Source organism: Cyrtonyx montezumae, unplaced genomic scaffold (genome assembly GCF_038088225.1).
Source record: "Cyrtonyx montezumae isolate F1298 unplaced genomic scaffold, pur_monq_1.0 scaffold_8, whole genome shotgun sequence".
NCBI classification, from domain to species: domain Eukaryota; kingdom Metazoa; phylum Chordata; class Aves; order Galliformes; family Odontophoridae; genus Cyrtonyx; species Cyrtonyx montezumae.
This window is the reverse complement of record NW_027072089.1, coordinates 12,140,892-12,162,413: the sequence shown is the minus strand read 5'-3', so window position 1 is coordinate 12,162,413 and position 21,522 is coordinate 12,140,892. Positions and strand designations below refer to the sequence as shown.

The 21,522-nt window shown below is 43.3% G+C and overlaps 1 protein-coding gene across 1 annotated transcript in view; it reads left to right on the top strand.

The window, feature by feature from the left end:
* The first annotated feature begins 12,149 nt into the window (after positions 1-12,149).
* The window catches only part of DEPTOR (DEP domain containing MTOR interacting protein), a 70,889-nt gene continuing 61,516 nt past the window's right edge, over positions 12,150-21,522 (top strand). The window contains exon 1 of the mRNA XM_065753463.1: positions 12,150-12,408. Within this exon, the coding sequence (XP_065609535.1) occupies positions 12,323-12,408 (86 nt within the window). The 5' untranslated portion in view covers positions 12,150-12,322. The remainder of the gene's footprint in view (positions 12,409-21,522) is intronic.

Below are 21,522 nucleotides of genomic sequence, written 5' to 3'. Positions count from 1 at the left end.
CGTTTTTCAAGCAGCTTGCCTGCTGCTTCTCTTTTCTCCTTTTCTCTCTGTAGAATAATAATAAAGAGAAGTCAAGAAACAGAAGCCAACACGGATGAAGTTTGCATCTTAACAAGCTCTGCTACTTAACAGATATTAACTGTAAGAAAACAGCAGAATCCTAGAATCGTTTCATTTGGAAGGGAGCCTTAAAGGCCACCTCGTCCAACTCCTCTGCAATGAACAGGGTCACCTACAGCTACAGCAGGGTGCTCAGAGCCCACACAGCCTGACCTCGAGTTCCTGCAGGGACAGGGCATGCAGCCCCTCTCTCTGGGCAGCCTGTTCTGAAGCATTACCACCATAACTGTAAAAAAACCTTTTTTCTTACATCCAATCTAAATGGCCCTTTTTTTAGTTTGAAACCATTTCCCTCGTCCTGTCACAACATACCCTGCTAAGCAGTCTGTCTTTCTTACAGTCTCCCTTTAGACACTGAAAGGCCACTATCAGGTCTCCCTGGAGCCTTCCCCATTCTGAACAGTTCAGCTGACTCAGCCTGCCCTCGTAGGAGAGGTGTACCATCAATTGGATCATTTTTGTGCCCCTCCTGTGGATGCGCTCCTACAGGTCCATGTCTCTCCTGCATTGAGGACTCCACATCTGCACACAATACTCCAGGTGAGGCCTCACCAGCACAGAGCAGAGGGGCAAGATCACCTCCTTTGACCTTCTGGCCACATTTCTTTTGATGCAGTCCAGGATACAGTTGGCTTTCTGGGCTGTGAGGGCACATTGCTGGCTCATGTCCAGCTTACCATCCACTGATACCCCCAGGTTCTTTTCAGCACGGCTATGCTCCTTCCTTATATTTCCCAGCTTGTACTGATAGTGGCATGACTGGAGGTGCAAGACCTGTATTTTACTCCTATTTTCACTGAGAACACTTCAGAGCAGTGATCTGACAAAAAAGACTATTTTGTATTGTTTTAGCAACATTTGAATTACAAATAGGATTTGTAATTACAAGTAGGAGTTCATACATATAGTTTCTTGAAATAATGTTGAATCACTTCATGAATGTGGACTGCAGAGAAAATGAGACACTGAACTGTCACTATTGCTATCAATTTATAAGGAAGTGCATGATGTGGTAAGGGATATTGGTAGGATCTTAATATTATTTTATAACAATCTTGTGGGATTCTTCATTTGCTTTGGAGTTGCTACTACCCTGATTAATATTTTAAATGAGTAATATTCAGCTTGAGGCAGTCAAAATGGTTAGAATTCAGGAGAATGTAACATTGCATTGCAAGCAGGGGTGAAACTCAGCTTTAGCAGAATTGAAAGAGCTGAGGAAGCAATTAATTCATCTGTCTTTACTATCTTTACTGGTCACCAGATATCAGTCCCCCAAGGTGCACAGTTGTGGCTGTAAATAACTGCTGTGAGCTCAGCCCAGAGGTAACCTCTTGTAACAGATCAGTGTATGTAAAGCTTTGAACAGTCTGCATCCTCAGCAGGCCTCGGAAAGGGAGGCAGGAGTTAAGTCAGCTATCAAGCAAGATTAGCTCTGGTGTAGTTTTTCAAGTGACTAATGTTAATGGAAATTAGTGTTAATGGAATCTCATCGACTAACATTGACAGAAGTTAGCAAAACATAAAATGGATTGCTGAAGATCATTATAGTGTTGCCTTTGAAGTTCCTGGCACAGTACAATATTTCCCAGGGCTCAACAAGGATATAAATATCAAGGATGTGAACAGCATAATAAATCAGGCAGAGCTGTGACAAATCAAAGAAAGTAGGTTCAAATAACTCCAAAGCTCCACAGCTAAGATATAAAACAATGAACTGTGAAATAGCATTTGTTTGTCACCAGTATCCAGCTCTGGACATCAGGTGTGACATTGGGAGGATGACTTTCTAGGTGTAATTTCAATTCATGTATTTGGGAACTACAATAAAATCTGGGAGAAGATTGGGCTACATGTGATGGAGTGTTAGAATGTCAAAGAAGATGCACACAGGAGAAACTTCTGAGTGACCTTCAAAGCACAACATAGGCAGCTATGAAAATAAAAAGATAGCACGGCAGCACTGGAAAAACTGGCACAGTGCTAAAATTGAATACCATAATGAGTTATCAGCCTGCTGATAATTACACAATTCAGAGTTACAGTTGCTGGAAATTATTCCATAAGAGGGCTCAGCTTGATTAGAGCCTCGCAAAACTTAATTCAATGATTAGGGTGTTGGTTTTTTTTTAAGTTGAAATGCTATCTGCAATATTAAGATTAATGAGAAAGTTTCATTTTTACCTATTAAACAAAAGTTTCTCATTGCTGGGAAATATTTATCAATTGATGTGTCTGACATGTCTGCACATGGGTGGTCATGGGATCTGGACCTGTGGATGTGGCTGCAAACCTCTGAATAAAATTTCAGTGATGCATCTGTCTATTAATCACAGCATTCTGTCTTTAAGTCACACAAACACAGACCCTCTGAATCACTCTTCTGCTCTCCATTGGAATTGATTCTTGAGTTAGACGTATTTCTTTTTCTTTTTTTCCAAATGAATAGATAGCTCAAATAGAGAGCAGCACATCACGTATTCTGTGTTGTAGGTGTTGATTACTGTGTATTATCATGTCCCTGTAAAACACTGATATCTGATGATGTCAGCCACAGAGCAGAAGATGAGTCCGAGACTCAAATGGGGAAAATTTCATACAACTATTAGAGAAACCAGAGAGTTCATTGCTTACTGAGATAAGAACTTCCTCTTCTGTCTCAATGGGACAACAGAGAAGTGCATAACAGTTACATTCAAATGAGGATGAGATAAAACATGTAATCAAACTTAAACATTAGTGTAAACAATACAATGGCCTAGGAAGTCAGCATAACTCCTTATTTGGTGTTCATGAAAAGAAACCTTGCTGCAAGCAATAAAGGATAAGAAAGTATAATAGATACACAGAATTATTATTATTTTTACCAGTAGCATTTAATAGGGTTTTGTGGCTAAATTTCAGTCTGGAGATCTTACTAAATAGTGACATAATAAACATAATTCTGTGCCGTCAGGTGAGTTATCACACATGGCCTTGCTTCCTGATTAACCAGTATCTGTGCAGTATGTACTAACCTCATAAAGTTTTATTTTGGCAGTTTATGTGTTTGTAGTTTTTGAGACATTGCTAGGGCTAAGCATTGCAAGTACATTGTGGCAGCAAAAAGCTCTGGAAACAGTGTGTCCATTACATGTGTATGAGTCTAAAATTAAAAACATAAAAAAATAAATAAGGTGAGAAGCAAAGCCAGGTGAAATACAGCATATTTTGCAAAATATAAAATAGTCAGGAAGATGCATTCAGTATTTAATTTGTGGGAGAGTATGCAACAGAGAAGTACAGCAACATAGGAAAATGACAGTGAAGAAAAGCAGGATGAAAATTCAAATGTGTACCATGAAGGCAGTGTAGGGAAAACGTTACATAGGAGACCCTTACACGGTGCAAATTAAAACAATACAGATGAGCACATCTTTAAAAAATTGTCAATCAAAATCAATGTTGGCATGATCAAGAAACTGTACAACAAGTATCTGTTTCTTGCTCATGTATTTTTAATTTTTTTGATAAATTAGAGGGTTTTGCCATTTTGCACACCCCTAGGAAGCTGGAGAAGTGTGGAGAAGATCGCCCAGTGCTTATATTTGTGAAGTGCTCAAGTAACTCAGGAAAATCTATGACACAAGAATGAAATGGACAGGGTGAGTGGAAATTATCAGTTTGAAAGTATTCTGTGGTCTGGAAGAATTAAAAGATAATAGTAAAGAAAGATTTTTCCTCCTGTGGTCTAGAAACTCTCTGTGTAGCAATTAGCATATACCGTGATTCATTGTTCTACGGGACAGAAGCTTTTTAGATTGATTAGAGTCCCCTGGTTCATAAATCATCCTCCTTCTCTGGCTAATGGTCCCAGAAGACCTTTACCTGCAGAAGTTAAGAAGTTTATTAGCATCTTTTTTATTACTTTGAAGAATTCTGAGAATTTAATCAGTTTTAACCTAGGTTCGTGACTGTGGTTTAACATTGTATACTGCATATGTATTTTTTATACAATAACCCTGATTCTTTAACAGTGCCATACATGTAGCATGTCTGCTCCTTATTGTCCATTGAATGTGTTGACAGTGAGCTGCAGCACCTGACAAAGCACCCCTGACTCTGTCATCACCCTCATTAAACCTCAGGCTGTAGCCTTCCAAGAATTCCAAGAATGACATTTGCTTGACCTTGTTGTTCTCAGCTTTCTTCCTGGTGCCGAATGATTGGTGGAGCAGATTATTCCCCTCCCATCCTGCTCCCCAACACACTTAGGAAAACACGCAGAGACTAGATGGTCCTTTTTAGTCCCATACAGTCTGCTTGACAAGAAACTGAAAAAACTCAGCAAACATGTAAATGTTTTATTCTGAATATCCTAACTATCTGCAGTATTTTTTTTCTTCTACTGAATACCAGATGTTGTCATGGAGCCAAACATTTTATTTCCCCATTGTGTCAATGAGTAGCTGGAATTCTCTTAAACTGTGAGTAATGATTAATAGTGAGTGTATCACAAGGGGTATTGATGTCTTGAGATATCTGACATCATGTAGTAAGCTATAACCACAGAACAGGAGTAACTCTGTTTTCATTTCACAGATGTGTTAGTGGAGATCTGCGATTACACCTAACTTAAAACACAGCTTTATTCCTGTGCAGTTAGGAGAGATCCTTGTTGTCTCATCTTCTCCCATCTTCATATCACTGTTTTGGCATGGGCCTTGCCTAGCTGAATTGCATTTCCTTAGAAAACTGTTGAGTAAGTGGATGGTAAAGCTGCTCTCATTGTGAACTGCTTGAGAAGTGATGCAGTGTGAGGCCTGAGGTAAGATGCTGCCTGTCAAGCCTTCCTTTGAGATCTAAATTTTAGTAATTGTAATGAAACAACAAAGGCAGTCATGAAAATTAGGAATCTATAACTGAAAAGCAAGGTTTGTTTCTAAGGGAGTAGGCACTGGGGTTTGCCTAATGTGAAATGTACAGGTTTAGCTAACCTTCTTTGGCACTAGGGATATGCAGAGTCCTGAAATGCTTTCTATAATGTTTTCTATTCTGACTTCTGTAAGAGTGACAATTTGAGGTCTCCTCTCTGGAGAGTAGTCAGTGCGGGCAGGGAAGAAAGGTCTCATGGCTGCTGGTTGCTGTGGAGACAGGCAGCATCCCACTGCGAAGACAGTGTAATACAGGGAGGAAAAGCTCTGATGGACATCACAAAGAAAACTTATTGATTCCACCTTCTGTCTCAGCTTGGCTCTTTGCTTCTGTCTTTCTTCCAGCTTCTCATCCCTGCTTGATTGTCTCCATCTTTTCTTCAGCTTAAGTCTCACTTCTCATTATCTCTTCTCCCCATTCCTTTCCACATCTCTTTCATTTCCCTTTTCTTCACATTGCACCCCACTTTCTTGATTGCCCCTGCCTTGCTGAAGTTTTCTTTCCAGACAAAATCACTGATTTTCTTTTTTCTTCTGCTGTGCTGTTGAGAGCAGAATGGTGCTTCCACTGCAGTTCAGCCTGGACGATATTGCTATTAGGTTCTGCATTTCAGTAGATCCAAATTTGTTCTCATGAGAGAAGCTTGCTATGGTCCTGCTTCATCCCAGCAACCTCTATAGACGCCTCCTTCCACAGGCTCCTGTGGCACCCAGTTTCCTGGATGTAGAGCTACAGCAAAACTGTTTCTTTGTAAAGATTTCTGGTACCCTGTAGTGCAATAAAAAGGACTGGTCATAGCTGTTCTGAAGTATCTCAGCACAATGCAGTATCTGGTTCATTTTAGAAGAATGCTCTCCTAAGCTTATCCCATTGCTTCAGCACTCCAAGAGATCTGCAAATATTTTTGAGAACACAGGACACCTATTTGTGAGACACGTTTATAAAAGAGAATATTAACTTCCTAGTATTGTACTGGCTTTAGCTTTTTGCTTTTACAACCTTGAGTAGTTATTCTGATGTTCAGTCTGCAGAAAAATAAATGACAGAGTCGAGTATTTTTGTGTTTTACATCCTATGCAGTGATTGTGTTGTCTAAAGATTTTTCCCTTCTAAAATTGCTGCTAGCTTCATTTAACAATCCTTTTCGTTTGTCAAGCATCAATTCACGACGATGTTCTGACGGGCGTTTTCATACTCAATTTCCTGCAAGGACCACTGGGTGGCAGAGCGATCACGCACATATTTACTGCGATTTTGTAGGGGCCAGCGAGAACAGCTGCTGGAGGATTTGGATGCTCCAGAGATCCGATACCACAGGTTTTAGCATTAAGGATTTCCTGGATGTCCCTTCCTCCACCTGAGGAGCAGGCCTGTGTTCCTCAGTGCCGTGTACTGCACAGCCCAACCCAAAAACAAGACATGGTATGGTTAATGGCTCCTGTATGAGGAAAGGCTGAGTAGCTTGGGTCTGTTCAGCCTGGGGAAGAGAAGACTGACTGGGGAATGTGATCGGTGTTGATAAATATCTAAAGGGAAGTGAGAGGCAAAGGGATGAGGCTCTTCTCAGTGGTGTGTAGCAATAATAGCAGAAGGAGTAATGGCCTAGAACTTGAACATATCCTATTTTCTGTGCTAACGTGTGGAACAAGTTCTTTATGGTAAGGATGATGGAGGACTGGAACAGGTTGCCCAGAGAGGTTGTGGAGTCTCCTATGGAGACTGGCTACCTGGCTGGATGCCTACCTGTGCTACCTATCATAGAGACCTGCTTTAGTGGGGGCAGGGGAGTTGGACTCCCAGGTGTTGCCTCCCAAGGGAAAATAAAAATGTGCACGAGCTTTCAAGGCTGGGTTCAGTGCAAAGTCAAGCTGTCAGCTCAAGCCATGCTGGTTTAAGCAAAACATTTTGATCTTGCAGCCAGATACTAGGGCGTATTAACACGGAGGTGGGGGACAGCCTAAGTAGCTGTCTTTTACCACACAGAATATAGGTGTTGTCTTCACGCTTGAGATGTGGTTTACAAAGAAGCTCCTTCTCAGCTGTTAGTTATGCCTGCCAGCCGAGTCACATCTCCCAGCCACAATCTGGTTACCACAAAAGCCCTGAACTATACCTGGGCTAAAATACCAATTAAGTGCAGGACAAAATTAGAGAAAACAAAGCAACAAAAATGGTAGAATTAATGGAAATGCATATGAAATGTTCAAAGAGTAACATTCCTACCAGTTTTACAGGTGTTTTTTGACATGTAAATATTCTTGTGATGCTCAATTAGGAATTATTATAAAACTGATGAAGATGCAAAATAAGACAAATTAGGAACTGCTCCAGATACATAATAGATACAGAAGGACTCCAGTGTAGCAGAACAAGTGACGTCACTGAGAGTGCAGAAATCAATTACATATTGGCTAACAAAGATGCAAGTTTAGCAGAGTGCACTATCAACAATTATTGGGTCTTCAGGTCTGATATGGATTTCTCTCTTTTTTATTTTCTTACTGAAGCTGTTTATTTCCATGAAATACTGACAGGAGCAAGCCCTAGAACATGTATCTGCCTCATGGCAGTACTTTAGACGTCAACCTGCATACAAGTCTCGGTATCTTTGACCCAGTGAGAACTTGGATATTTAACACAAAATGGAAAGGGTAAGGGTAGGCTTAGAAAGCCCCTTTCAGATCACCTCTGCATATCTCAGGATCCAAGTATCTTTTCTCTGTAGTTCATCTTATCAGAACAATTGCCAGGTCAGGGACACATGAAATGTAAGGATCTGAACAGATACTAGTCTCACTTACGTGCTGAAAATGTTAGACATTTCATAGTCTTGTTTGCAGAAAATTAAATAATGATGATAAATCCTCCTGTTATCTCACCATGGTGGCTTTTGCAGGAACTTGGATGTTATATTGGAAAAAGAGAAGTATTACATGCCTTTTTTTCTTTTCTTTCTTTTTTTTTTTTTGGTGAAAACTTGCTGACTTTTCCTGTGGTTTATCACGAGACTAAAATTAGCTTGGCCAGATGTATTCAGCCCTTTGAATTACACAAGAACTGATTCTTCTAACCAGTTTCCAGCAGACAACTTAAATTGTTCAAGCTCAGAGCAGCAAATGAACAGCAATGAATGTAATCTGTGCACTGCCAAGAATGGGAAATACTATTGTACATAGCATGAAAAGAGGAGGGCAGGCTGGACAATACCTGGTAGTTTCTCTAGTTTCCTTTGCCAGATCTCTGGTACTTAGGAAGTTAACCAGCTGAAACACAAAGACAAGTGAGATCTCTTTTCAAATGAGCATGGGAATATAGAAAAATGAACAAACAAACAAACAAAAAAACACAGGAAGGCACACACATATTCCTTTTTCAGTAGTGTTGCAAAAGCTACTTAGATGAGAGGACACTTAAAGGCCAAAACTGTAAGCTTTTCTGTCTTCCCCAGTAAGAGAAGAACCAGGTATTTTTAAATTTGATGCTTACGTAATGCTGGCTTTTATACAAAATATTTTAGGAAAACCAGAACTGTGTACCAGTTGAACAGCTCACCTGCTAATGCCTTTTACCCCTGCTTCCATCTTTTGCACACGATAATCAACACCTTAATCAATGCCTTAATGATTTATCTGTCGCTTTCCTGTTTCAAAAGCTCTAGTCATCCCAGCAAGGAAAAATCAATCTTACGTGAACAATGCCATAGAAGGGAGAAGTGTACATAAGAACACTGGTAAAACATTCATGTGAATGTCTCACTTTAAATTAAGTTTGCATTAAATTAATTAGTGGGACTAAGGAATTACTTTATCTAATCTCAAATTAATTTATCAAGTCAAAATTTAGGCCACAGGTGCAATATTCTATAAACAGTGTTTTGAAAGCAGTCTTCTTATTTCACTTTGTAGGCCTTTATGTTTTACCATTTGTATATATACTCAATGCAATAAGGAAGTTTATACAAATTCCTAGAATGCTTTTTTGAGCTCCAGCTCAAACCTTTGTCATACTTTTGGCTGAGGAATCTCTTGAACTTAGCTAGCTACCTTAATATCACAGAATCGTGGAATATCTAAACTTGGAAGGGATTCATATGGCATCCTGGTATGTATCAGAAACAGTGCAGCCAGCAGGAGCGAGGAAATGATCTTCCTTTTGGTAAGGCTGAACCTCAAGTGCTGTGTTCAGTTTTGGGCTCCTCACTACAAGAAAGACATCGAGGCCCTGGAATGTGTCCAGAGAAGGGCAACTAAGCTGTGAGGGGTCTGGAGCACAAGTCTTATGGGGAGCGGCTAAGGGAGCTGGGGTTATTCAGTCTGGAGAAGGCTCAGGGGAGACATTACTGCTGTACATAACTCCATGAAAGGAGGTTGTGGCATGGAGGGGTTTGGTCTCTTATCCCAAGTAACAGAGATAGGATGAGAGGGGAATAGATTCAAGTTGAGCCAGGGGAGATTCAGGTTGGACATTAGGAAAAATTTCTTCTCCAAAAGAGTGGTCAGGCACTGGAATGGGCTGCCCGTGGTGGTGGTGGACTCACTGTCCCTTGAAGTGTCCAAGAAACATTCAGATGTTATACTAAGGGACATGGTTCAGTGGAAATATTGGTGGAAGGTGGGTGGTTGGAGTGGATGATCTCAGAGGTCTTTTCCAACCTTGCTGACTCTGTGCTTCTATCATAAATAAGGATGATTCAGTCCAACTCACTTAACTGCAGCCATGCTAAGGCAAAGTCCAAGTATTCATTCACATACAAAATAAACAGCAGCGTCTGAAATTGTTCACACGCTTATACAAAATATATGTGTATATATCCATCTGCTTACCAGAGTTTACCTTGAGGAAAGTCTCTCCTCAGTAACCTTGCTGTCAGGATCTCACAAGCTCTCCCACCTCTCAGCGCAGTGTTGGGGTCTTGGAGCTCAGTCTGCTCTGGGAGGAAGGACAGGACAGCTGAATCTTTTTCTAGAATTGCAGTCTGTGCATTAAAAATGTACAAGCTACAAATATTCAAACAGGTCAATTCATGTCACTTAATTTGTGCTCTTGACTCTGAAACGTGATCCGTTGGGGTTATGTCAGCTAAGTGTCGAGGAGAGACATCAAGTTGGGTATGATTGATACCTAATCTCTTCCTTAGAAGCACATTGTAGCTCTAAGATATTTCAGTGTGAACATGTGGAACAAATTACAAATGGGATATCAGCGTGGAAAGGCAAACATGGCAGCCAATGAACATTAAATAATTCAGTACAGGAAATTGCACTGACCTGCACGAATAATCTGATATGCAAGGAAAGAAATGTGTTTCAGGCTGCAGTTCCACAAGCACTCTGAGTCAAGCTGCTGGCTTGTCACAGCTGAAAGACAGCTTCTTCCCCTTCTTCCTCTCCCTCTTCCTCCTCTCCTCTCCTGCTCTCAGCTACCCAGGCCCACTCCAGCTGTGCGTCAGCTCCAGGCCCATGAGATCCACAGCCATATGGACAGCTCTGCTTACTGCCCCAGAAGAAACTAACCTCACTGTGTTGACTTCTCTGCCCGTTCTGTGAATTCAATTGCAGCAGAGGTGCTGAAAGCGTGGAAACCGGTGTAGGACCCATTGCAAGGTTGTGCAGCCAGAGCTGAGCGGGGTGGCACTTCCCACTTTTAGAAGTGGGGAACAGCTGAATCAGCCAAACTCAGGTGATAAAGCCTTACAATAACATAAATGCTCAATAACATTCTCTTGAGATTTTTGGCTTCAGTCATATGATAAAGTGCTTGATACAAATTACTGTACAAGTTCTTGGTCCTAAAGATAAGGTCAGATGAAATGGTTGTTTCAATTCCCTTTTAGTTTCTAGTTCTGTGAATGTGTACTTCATGTACTTACAGTATGAGCAGGATTAGAGGGTGCTTGCAAGTACTGACATTAAATATATGTCTTCCAAATTTTCAGTAGGCAAATATGAGCTGCAGTGTTTGCACTCCTAAGTTGTCCTCCCTCCTCGGCCCATTCTATGCTTGACACAAAGGCAGATTCAGTTTTTCTTTACTTGTCACCCATCAGTCACCAGGCTTCTGAGATATTCCTCACAGTGATTGTGCTGAACCAAAGGTGCAGCTGGTCCAATATTCATCTCACAAGTGGCTGTGAACAGATGTTAGGGAATAGCAGGGAGGGCATATATGGAACTTCTTGCAAGTGCTCCCCTAGCTTGCAATTATTTTTAGCACAGAGAATTTCCTGAGCTGGATGTGACTGCTGTCTGCTTACTAACCCTCCTTGGACTTATTTTCCAACTACTTGTCTGTTTTTTCCTTGAATCCAGGTTATTATTATTATGTTGTTATTATTATTATTATTATTGTATTATTATTTTAATCAAGAGCCTCCTTTACTAGTAAATGCTGTAAGTCTACACGGGCTGTTTGGAGATCCTCTTTCTTTTCAGCCTGGTTTATACTGGGTTCATTTGATTCCCCTATTTGATTCCTTGTTAATGCTTATCCTTGTTCTGAAACCACTGTCTTGGTCGTTAAGCTATGACAATACAGCAAATGCGAAGCAGTTTTCAGTGCACACTTTGTGTGCAGGCAGAGAGGAATGCAATGAATGCACAATCAAGGTGTATCTTAATTGCGTTGCCAACGAAAACCCTTCTTGGGCCACTGCAGAAGTGGCCTCGGACTTGCTTCCATCGTGGTGCCTTTTTTTCCACCACCAGCGCTGACAAAGGGTGCTCGTGACCTCGCACTTCCCATCTCAAAGACTGAATATTGCGAGAAACGCTCTTCAGCCCTCCAGAATTGCGCGGCCGCCGTCGCCGCAGTGACAAAGGGGTGCGGTGGGCACGGGGGCAATGCGTGAGAGCAGCCCACGGGCGGCAGAGAGATGCGCGGGGGGCCGGGCGGCAGCGGCGGTGACAGCGGGGCCGGGGGCAGAGCGCGGCCCCAAGCCACGCCGGGGGGCTGCCGGTGCCTCCCTGCCGTGTGACAGCCGGGGGGGGCCGCTGCTGCCTCTCGGCGAGCCGTGCTGCGGCGGCCGCAGCCATGTGTTTCTCTCCCCGCCCGTGACACAATAACACGGGAAGCGGGGCGGGTTTTGGAGGGGGTGGGGGGGTGGGGGGGGGGGGAAGCGAACCGAAACGGCGTCCTGTCCCCTCCAGGTGAGCGCGGCTGGGGGAGGCTGCCCGTGCCCCCGGCCACGAACGGGGAGATCGGGGCTGCAGCAGCGGGAGCTGCGGCCGGGGAGGTGGGGGCCGGAGCCCGCTCCCCATAGCCCGCGGCACCGTGCCCGCAGGCGGCGGCGATGGAGGAGGGCATGAGCAGCATGCAGCAGAAAGCGACCGAGCTGGAGCACATGGCCGAGGTCCTGCTGACCGGCGAGCAGCTGCGGTAAGCGGTGCCGTGCGCTGAGCTGTGGGACTGGGGTCCCAGAGGGAGGGGTTGGGGTGAGAATGTGCCCCCTGGGAGCCGAGCACCTGCCCCACAGCTCCCAGAGCGCTGCCGTGTCCCGCCGGGGGGGCGTAGGGGGGCTCCCCGCGAGGAGAGCGGGGCTGTGCGGAGCCGTCCATCGCAACGCCTGACTCAGTTAATTTTTAATTTCTGGGATGTGTTCCGTGCGCCGTCTGAAACCATGCGCTACAGAGACCAGAAATTGCAAGGCTTTTGGCTTGCCCGTGAGTGTTGCGGTTCAGGAGGAAATATCCCATTATTATTACTGTGTGTTAGGTGTGTAACTAGAAAGAGAATATGAGGAAGATGTGCTCAGTGGCCTTTGCTTGAATTTTCTTTGAACTTTTTGCTCAGATGCTGTACAAACACTGCAGAATGGTAGCAGTGTTGCTTGATTTGGAAAGTGCCATCCCTGCTGCTGCTGCAGGCTCTGACAGTGGTGCTGGTAGCATTGGCATGGCGAGCAGCATTGGCACCGTGCAGTGCTCATCAGTGATTGCTGTATCCAGGCAGTAAACATCTCAGTGCTCTGGCTCCAGTGCTTCTCCATGCTTGAGATTCTTCATCTGAGCAGCCTGAAATGAAATTGGGAGTGGAAGGATCATAGAATCATGGAATCATTAATGTTGGAAAGCGCACTGAGATCTAGTCCAGTCATCAGCCCATTACACCGTGCCCAGTAAACCATGTCCCCTGGTGCCACATTTACAGGTTTCTTAGACACCTCCAGGGATGGTGACTCCACCACCTCGCTGGGCAGCCTGTTCAGGACACACCAGCATGGAGGCATTGCACAACAATGGACTTGGTGCTGAGGGGTTTGTCAAAGTGCTGACAAGTCTCCTGCATATTCCAACTCATCTCACAAAAATCTGAATATTACATTCAAACACAAACATTTCTATTGAGATTTACTTAAGATCTTCTATATTCCTTGAAGTTGTAATTCCTTGAAGTTGTATATTCCTTGAAATGTAAACACAAAAGCTTTGCAATCATTTCCTAAGGAGAAGATGGAAGAACTTCAACAAATCAACTTTATTACTGTCACAGTCAAGAATGATACTTTCATTAATGTTGGAAAAGACCTCTAAGGTCGTCTAATCTAACCATTTACTTATCAACACCTTGCTTTCTAAACCATGTCCCTAATTTTATTTATTAAGGTAATTAAATATGATGCTTTTTGAGGGCAGGATCATATACAAACACAAAATATTTATTCCCCATCCTGCTCCCATAAAGTTACCTATGGGCATTCCTTTATGAGTCTGTACTAAGTGACCTAGATCACCTTGGTCTGGTTTCATAGTACAGCTTCTATAATGCATAGCTACTGAGAAAGAGATCTGCTTCCCCTTCTTCCCCTCCTGCCCACTGATTCTGTAGTCCTATGCAGTGCCAGCTCACATCTTTGCACCTTTCCAAGGTGGCCACCAAGTGAGCATGCTGGTTTTGTGAGCTGATGACTGCCTGCATCTCCAGAGGATGGATGGTGGGAATTTGGAGCCAGAAGGATGGAGAGAAGGTGTTGGGGAAGAAGCAGATCTCCTGTTCTGGCAGGAGAAGCTGTTGGATCAGCTGGAGCTGTCCTGGGAAACTGTACCTTAAAGCATCTCTCTCCCCCAGATCTGGTAGCTTCATTCTGTTTCCCTGTTGGGATGCTCTATATGAGGGTTTTCCAAACAGTAAAAGCTGCAGAATAGATGACAGAAAACTGGCTGGTAGACAAGTTTTGACTAGCCACACATTTAAAGTTTCCCTTTTCCTGTCCAAGATAAGTGTATAATTGTTAATGCTAAATGAAAACATGGAGGGCTTTCAAGATCAAAGTTTGGTTATCTCAGAAGCCTCAGGGGCAGACAATAGAAAACCAACATGTTCACGCATTCAAGGAAACGTACTGTACTCTGTTCTTAGTGATGGTTGCAAATGCTTGCTAGCTAAACGCTCTTGGGAGTGATGCAGCAGGACAGGTGACGTGTGTATTTGGGTGAAAGTGCACATGGGCAGGTGCTGCATACTGCAAGACGAATGCATAGCTTGGGAATAAAGTGTAAGATGAAACTGAGCGTGGTGTTGCTTACATATAAATAAGAAAATGTAGGTATTTAAAGCGCTCTTCTACTAGACTAAACAACATGTGTCTAAATGCAGATGCTTATGATAGTGGCTTGATTAAAATTCCTTACAGAGTCCCATAGCTTGTCTCGGCCTGGCCTCTTGCATTATCTCAGTCGCCTGTTCCCATGGCCTGCTTGCTGCATATCCCTCCTCAGCTGTGACCACATCGTGCAGCGAGGGCTGAGCTTACTGTAGCAGCACCTGGTGCTGGCACTGGACTGTCACACAGCAGTTTCGGTCACCAGCAGCTCATGGGAGATCAAGCTGTGACATAAATCCTGGTCCATGCTCTGTGGGTGATATGATACATGGAAAAATAAAGGCCCTTGTGCTTCATGTTAGCTGATATGGTAAATTTTCACATCTGGTGAAGTCTGGTGCCTCTAAAGCCAGCAGCTGGCTAAGCAAACACTTAAGCAACTCTTCCATTTGGTTAATGGGAACGGATTTTGTAAGTGAGGACTTCTGAAATTCGGGTCTTGGTGGGTCTTTTAGTTACCAGGCTGATGGCCATAAAACGAAGCCAAAGACTCCCTGATCCCAGCAGTGTGGCCCTGTAGGACCATCACTATAGCAGCCTCTCGAGTCCGGTGCTTGTGTGGGCATGGTCAGCTGGTAGCTCTATAAGGGGACTGACTGCTGGAGCTTCCTCTGAGCTCCAGCTGCCCCCACATCAGCCCTTCCCTGGCTCTGCTGCACTTTTGGATACCCTACGTCTGTTCAGAGGTGAGCTCTTCCATCTGAGAATGGCTGTGATATGGATGTCTTCAATAGGTTACAAATGATCTGAAGGATGATCTCCTGAAGAAACTTGTGCTTAGAAGGAGTGTGGGGTGTCTGTCTTCCTGGGGACTTGGAGAGCCATGAGAAGCCTCCACCCGTGCTGTGTCCTCACCTTCTGATATCTGCCTGAATGCAGCCCTGGGGACTGAGTGTGTAGTAGATCCTCTGTGGATGTGCCCTGAAGGGAAGTGCCTCGGCCATGGCACTCTGGCTAGTCATAGAATCATAGAATGGCTTGGTTTGGAAGGGACCTTAAAGATTATCGAGATCCAGCCCCCATGCCTCACATGGGGTTGCCACCCACCATAACAGGATACCCAGAATCCTATCCAACCTGATCCAACACCTCCAGAGATGGGGCATCCACAGCCTCTTGGGACAGCCTGTGACTGAAAAATTCTTCCTCATGTCTAACAGTCTTTAGTTGAAAGTCATTTCCTCTATCAGACCGTGTAAGAGGTCAGTCCCCCTCCTGCTTGTAAGCTCCCTTCGAGTACTGGAAGGCTGCAATGAGGTCTCCCTGGAGACTTCTCCAAGCTAAAGAAGTCTGACTCCCTCAACCTTTCTTCACAGGAGAGGTGCTCCAGCCTTTTTATCATCTTCATGCCCCTCCTCTGGTCATGCAGCTCTGCATATTTCTTGTGCCGAGGGCTGCAGACCTGGATTACTCCAGGTGGGGCCTCTTGAAAGCAGAGTAAAGAAGGGCAGTCATCACCCTCGCCCTGCTGGCCACCCCTCTTTTGATGCAGCCCAGGATAGTCACAGCTAGACGTGTAATCCGTGGGGGGTATAACAGCACAACTGAAGTTGATAATGGTTTTACTCGAAGCAGGTCAATTCTAGACTCATCTCCCTTTCAGCAGAAGACGACGTTTCCATTTCAGCACTGGTTAGCAGAGGGATTAAAGTCTTGATGTTGGAGTTTGAGCATTAACTTAGAGCTGGCAAACAAGAGCTTATTCATCAGGTATGTTTTGATGTACTTGCTGACTGCCTGTCTTACAGTCAGAGTTGGCAGATACCTCACTCAGCTACTAATTACTTCTTGATCCCAGATTGCTGTTGAATTCTCTTGTATCTTCTGTGTGTCCCTCATTTCTCTTATAAATGTACCTCATCATTCAGGGTGTTTTCAGGCATCAACTGACCAAACAGCAAGATTTTATAAAGCACTTATTTTTTATTTTTATTTTGTTAGAAATTTTCTATGTATACACGTTGCAGCTCTCTGAATGAGGTGTAACTGTAATGATTTTTAATGCTTCTTCTCTGTATAGTTTTAGATGTGTCTTTTTCACAAGCCTATATGGAAGGCAGCACCTTCCCCAGTTCACACTTCTGTTTATTGGTTTAATAAATAGTGAGGAAGGTTTTTAGATGAGCCTTTTGTGAGTAGTACCTATAGTTCAAAATCTTCTTTCTATCTATTAATGTCTCTTGAAATTTTTCTACACTCTTCCTGGAAAGACAAAATGTAATATATGGTTCAACAGAAGTCTGTTTGCCTTATTATTATCAGAGTTTCATTGATTTCATGAAAGAGGTTTTACGCAGTAAACAGATGAAAATTTTGAAGCTGAAAAGTCAGTCAGTTCTCAGTGGTATTCCACAGGTCTCGCTTCACTAAGATTGTCACTGATGAAAACATCTTAATACATCAAAGTGCATAACTGTCAGTCATTAACTTCTGCAGTGTGATAGTACTTACAGGTCCATAAACTTTTTTCTTATTTGGAGCAGTAAACAGTCAACCTTTTTCACTCTGGTAAGGTTCAAAAGTTCATTGGCATTGGAAGATGCAATGAACCCAGTGATGCATAGCACTAACAATTACTAGAGAAATGCAGTCGAGATCACGGCATTGAAGTATTGCTGTATCATAGAAACATATTAAGCTACATAAGTTACATAAGTTACCAAATGCTATCACTGTGCTTGGAACAGCATTAACACTCCAGTGATGCACAACTGTGACAATATAGAGACATGCTAAAAGGAACGTGAAGATTTAAGATACAGAACTACCCAGGGGTCACTTCCCCTGCAGCAAGTCCAGACTGATCTTCAGATATTAAACAATCTAACGTGCCACTTTTGGAGATAGACTTCATTAAGATTAAATTTTGTGATCTGCCTAAGCCAGTGTAATCTTGTATGCAGTTGCCTGCCCCCTCCACAATGTTCATGCACCAACTTTAGTTCTCCACCAGTGGCTGCCTGTCCATTAGTGAAGAGCTTCCTAATTGGGCTCAAAACTGACCCTGAAAAAAGTAGTTTTCATTTGTCTCACTTGAGAAGGCTCGTATCTGCTTACTTCTTCAGGGCAGATAGGTCATGGGAGGTTATATCATCAGATCTTTGTGGAGCGAAGTGCTCCAGAGCTTTCTGCCCAACTAATTTCACTTTAATTAATTTGTTTTCCAAAATCAAGCAGCCAAAAAACTGGCAGTCTTCTCTGTGAAATTCCATGAGAGGAATACACTGAAAGGATGGCTTCAAAGTGAAGGTCGGGAAGGTTGCAAAATGGGGTGCTTTGAAATCAAGATGCTTCCTGCTAAATCAGTACTGTCATAATGCATATATTTTAACATTTTAACTCAGGTAAATTACTTTCATAAATGTACATATTCAGTTTTTTACATTGAGAATCTTTGATGTCCACTGTAACTATTCATGTCTTCTAATCTTTAGTGTTTGTACTAATTTTAATTATGGCAGTGGCACCATATATATATATGGACTCAATGATCCTTATGGATCCCATATAGCTCAGGATATTCTATGGTTCTATGATATATGCGAGTGTGTACTTATACATATATATACACACATATATATGGGTATACATACGTTATACACATACACTCATATATATACCTGAGGATCGTGGGCCAGGGGTCTCAGTTTCTCCTGTTTTTTTTTCCACTAAAATTCCTGATTATTCAGTGTTTCTGTAAATTGAGGCAGAACACTGTCATTTGCTCAGGTCTTTCCCTTAAGCTGCTTCAGCTGAGTCGCTCCAGTCAGCAGCTCTGAGTTAAAGTAGCTAACAATGCATGTGCAAACAGTGATCACTCTTGCTCTATGTACACAGTAAGGCGGATGTTGTAAGAGTGGTTTGAGCTGTATATTTTGTGTATTCCACTCCAGATGGAGTGAATCATTAACTTCTGTCTCAGGTTAGCACACATTACCAGAGAAGCAAAGGGTGCTGTATGTGTAGCATGTGCAAGAACAGGTTTTATTTATTCTAGATTAGAGGAACTGCCCATGAACAGGTAAAAGGAGACTGCTCTGATGTCTATGCTTGTGCAGGGAACGAAGGATTAATATTCTATAGGCAGCTTCACTTTGCTGTGTGCAGTGCTTAGTGCACAACCTCGGCTCCTGTGGGGGCAGAGGCCACGGGCTGGCAGCATGACAGGAGCGCTACTATTGCTTGTCGTTATTATTTACTGTTTGTACAGCGATAGTGCCTAGGAATTTGAGCTATTCATCAAGTCCCTGCAGGGGTAGGCACTGTGTGCTCAGAAGAAAGATAAAGCTCTTGCAACACAAATCTTGGCCACAGCTTGCGGAAGGTTTCTGTAGCAAACACGGAGCCCGAGAGTGACATCCTCAAAGCACAGTGAAAAGTACCACTGCAGTGGGGAGATGCAGGTACAGCGTGTGTGATGGGACAGGGTGGAGTGGGATGGGATAGGATGAAGGGAGCTCTAGGGACAGTGTTCGGGAAAGGACCTACTGCTTCCCCTCTCCTGAGTCACATCTGTAGAGTAAGACTTGGTTGAGGCTTTGAAAGAGGTCAGTCAGATTTTCCTCTTGGGATAAATGGACAAGGACAAGGCAGTGATCTGTGCATTACACACCAATCAAGCTATTCCTTTGATCCTAGTGCTTTTTGAAGTATAAAAATGTAAGAATTTCAGTGTTCTCTGTGATGTAAAATTTAAGAACTTGATGGATGCTGTCACAGCAGCAAATGTGAGCTTCTTTGCAGTCCAGTTGACCTTCTGCCATAGGCTCCTTCCTCCTCACAATCAACTATCCAGGTGCTGAGTGCTGGCTTGGAGACACCTCCTGGCTTAGGGCCTGCTCTCAGAAACAGGCAGTCCCTCCCAAGAGGCCAGGCCCCTCCACCTTTCTTGCAGCTCATTCTGCTTATTATATTGAAACCTCTGCATTGTGGTTGACTCTTTTGTTTCTCTCTTCCTGGCACAGCATGTTTTTGTGGCCACGATTGCTGTTAATTATTCTGTGTTGAGGGTAAGGGTTGAATGCAATCACCTACTCAGAGTTCTGTGGGAAGAGGTTAAACCAATGAAGAACTGGCAAAAGGAATGAAAGTTGTGGTAAGAACATAAACAGGTTTGGTACTTGTGCCTAGGCTTGAAAGACGAACGCATTCATAAAAAAGCCACACAACACAAAGTACAGAAGCAGTCTCTGAAGAGAAACTGCAGTGAAGTGTTAATAATAAATGTAATAACAATGATAGCAACTGCAAAGCTGGAGATCTCAGCACAAGTGTTCGCATTCATTGGGTGAACCACACTTCACGTCAGCTTGCTGGTTTTCCTTAAGCAAGAACAGAGCACAGAAATTCACATACAGAAATTCACATACAGAAATACACATTCTGAACAATTCTGATGTGGAAAGCTTTGGATTTAAATACAGCTTAAATCATAACAAGGATCCTTACTCACAGTGGTTTGACACAGACTTATGAGTATGATGAATAGAATGGTGGATGAGGCAGTTTTGCAAAGGCAGGTTGCCCCAGCAGAAGTAAAGGTAAGGAATTTTTAGTCAATTTCATATCAAATATGAGCAATAGTCATTCTTTTTTGTTGTTGTTTTTTTGTTTTTAATGGTTTGAAGGATTGTCCTTTGTCCTGGACCTCTTGTTTTTCTTGTGGCCTTAAGGAGCCATGACTGCATTGTGAATGTGCCTTTGTTCCTTGTAGCAGAAAAAATAGCGATGATCTTAGAGAAAGTATTTAAAACCAATGATCTTTAAGAAAGCTGAAGTATTTAGAATTGCAGTGACAGGAGAGCACTCTACACTGGGAGTGGAAGTATAAAAATGTGCAGCCATGGTCCTTTATTTTTGGAAAATGCTGTAGCATAGAGGGGACACAAGTTGCATGGAAGCACAGTGCAAGGGAAAAGGTAGCCCAGACTCAACCAGGTTCTGGAGGAGCCCTTGAATTTGGAGGAGCCTCCAGGCAGTGGTCATTAGTAGGTCTGCTTCTGCTGACAGTGCTTTCTCCATTCCTCAGCCAGGCTTTTCCTCGTGGCACAGCACTGCAGGGAGTCAGATGTGCTTGGAGCTGCAGTTGTGGAGAGTGGCACATAGTTCTGATGGATAAAACTGCAAGTTGGTGTTGCCAGAGACAGCAGTGGTCCTCTTTTTCTCATACCCCCACTCTGATATTTCTGCCTTCTGGTTCCTTGCTTGGGGCTTTGCTTCATTTGGACTGGCTTAAGCATCTCCGGTGCATTCCCATGCAGTGACCTGCACCAAGGCAGTGATCAAGAAGGGCTTTTTGTTGGGTTTTCAGTTGGGTCTTTACAAACCAATTCACCACATGACCACGTAAAAACTTTCTGGAGAAGCATTGTGGAAGAAAAAGTCTTAGACCATTTCACTCAGCTATAGTTAATGGTTGTGATTTTCTGATAAGGCAGATCTGTCTGCAGACTGCCTGTGCCCCACGCTTATCACTTCCCTTGCACTTCTCACTGATGTTCGTGGGATCCAAATTTCAGGGAACTACATGAGCTGTAGAGAAGTGAGAAAAGATTTAACTTTCTGAACAGGCTGAGCATACAGTGCCAGTGCTGGGGTGAGGAAGCAGAGAGAAATGAATGGTCAGGGACAGAGAGAAGGCACCACACACCCGCTGCTGGGTTTGCTTGGCCACCCCCTCAGTACTTCACTTACCTTCACACAACTGAGGACAGGTATTTTGCTTGATACCTACCTCTTAACTTCAGACCCCTATGAAGGATGGACTATAAAGTTGAGTTTAAGTGCCTGATTCAGTGAAGGCACATACCAAAAAGGCCAGGTTGCACTTGTTGGCTCTCTGTTGGGTTTATTTCTCATTCAAGGTTTTTACCTTCACTTCTGTGCTCCTG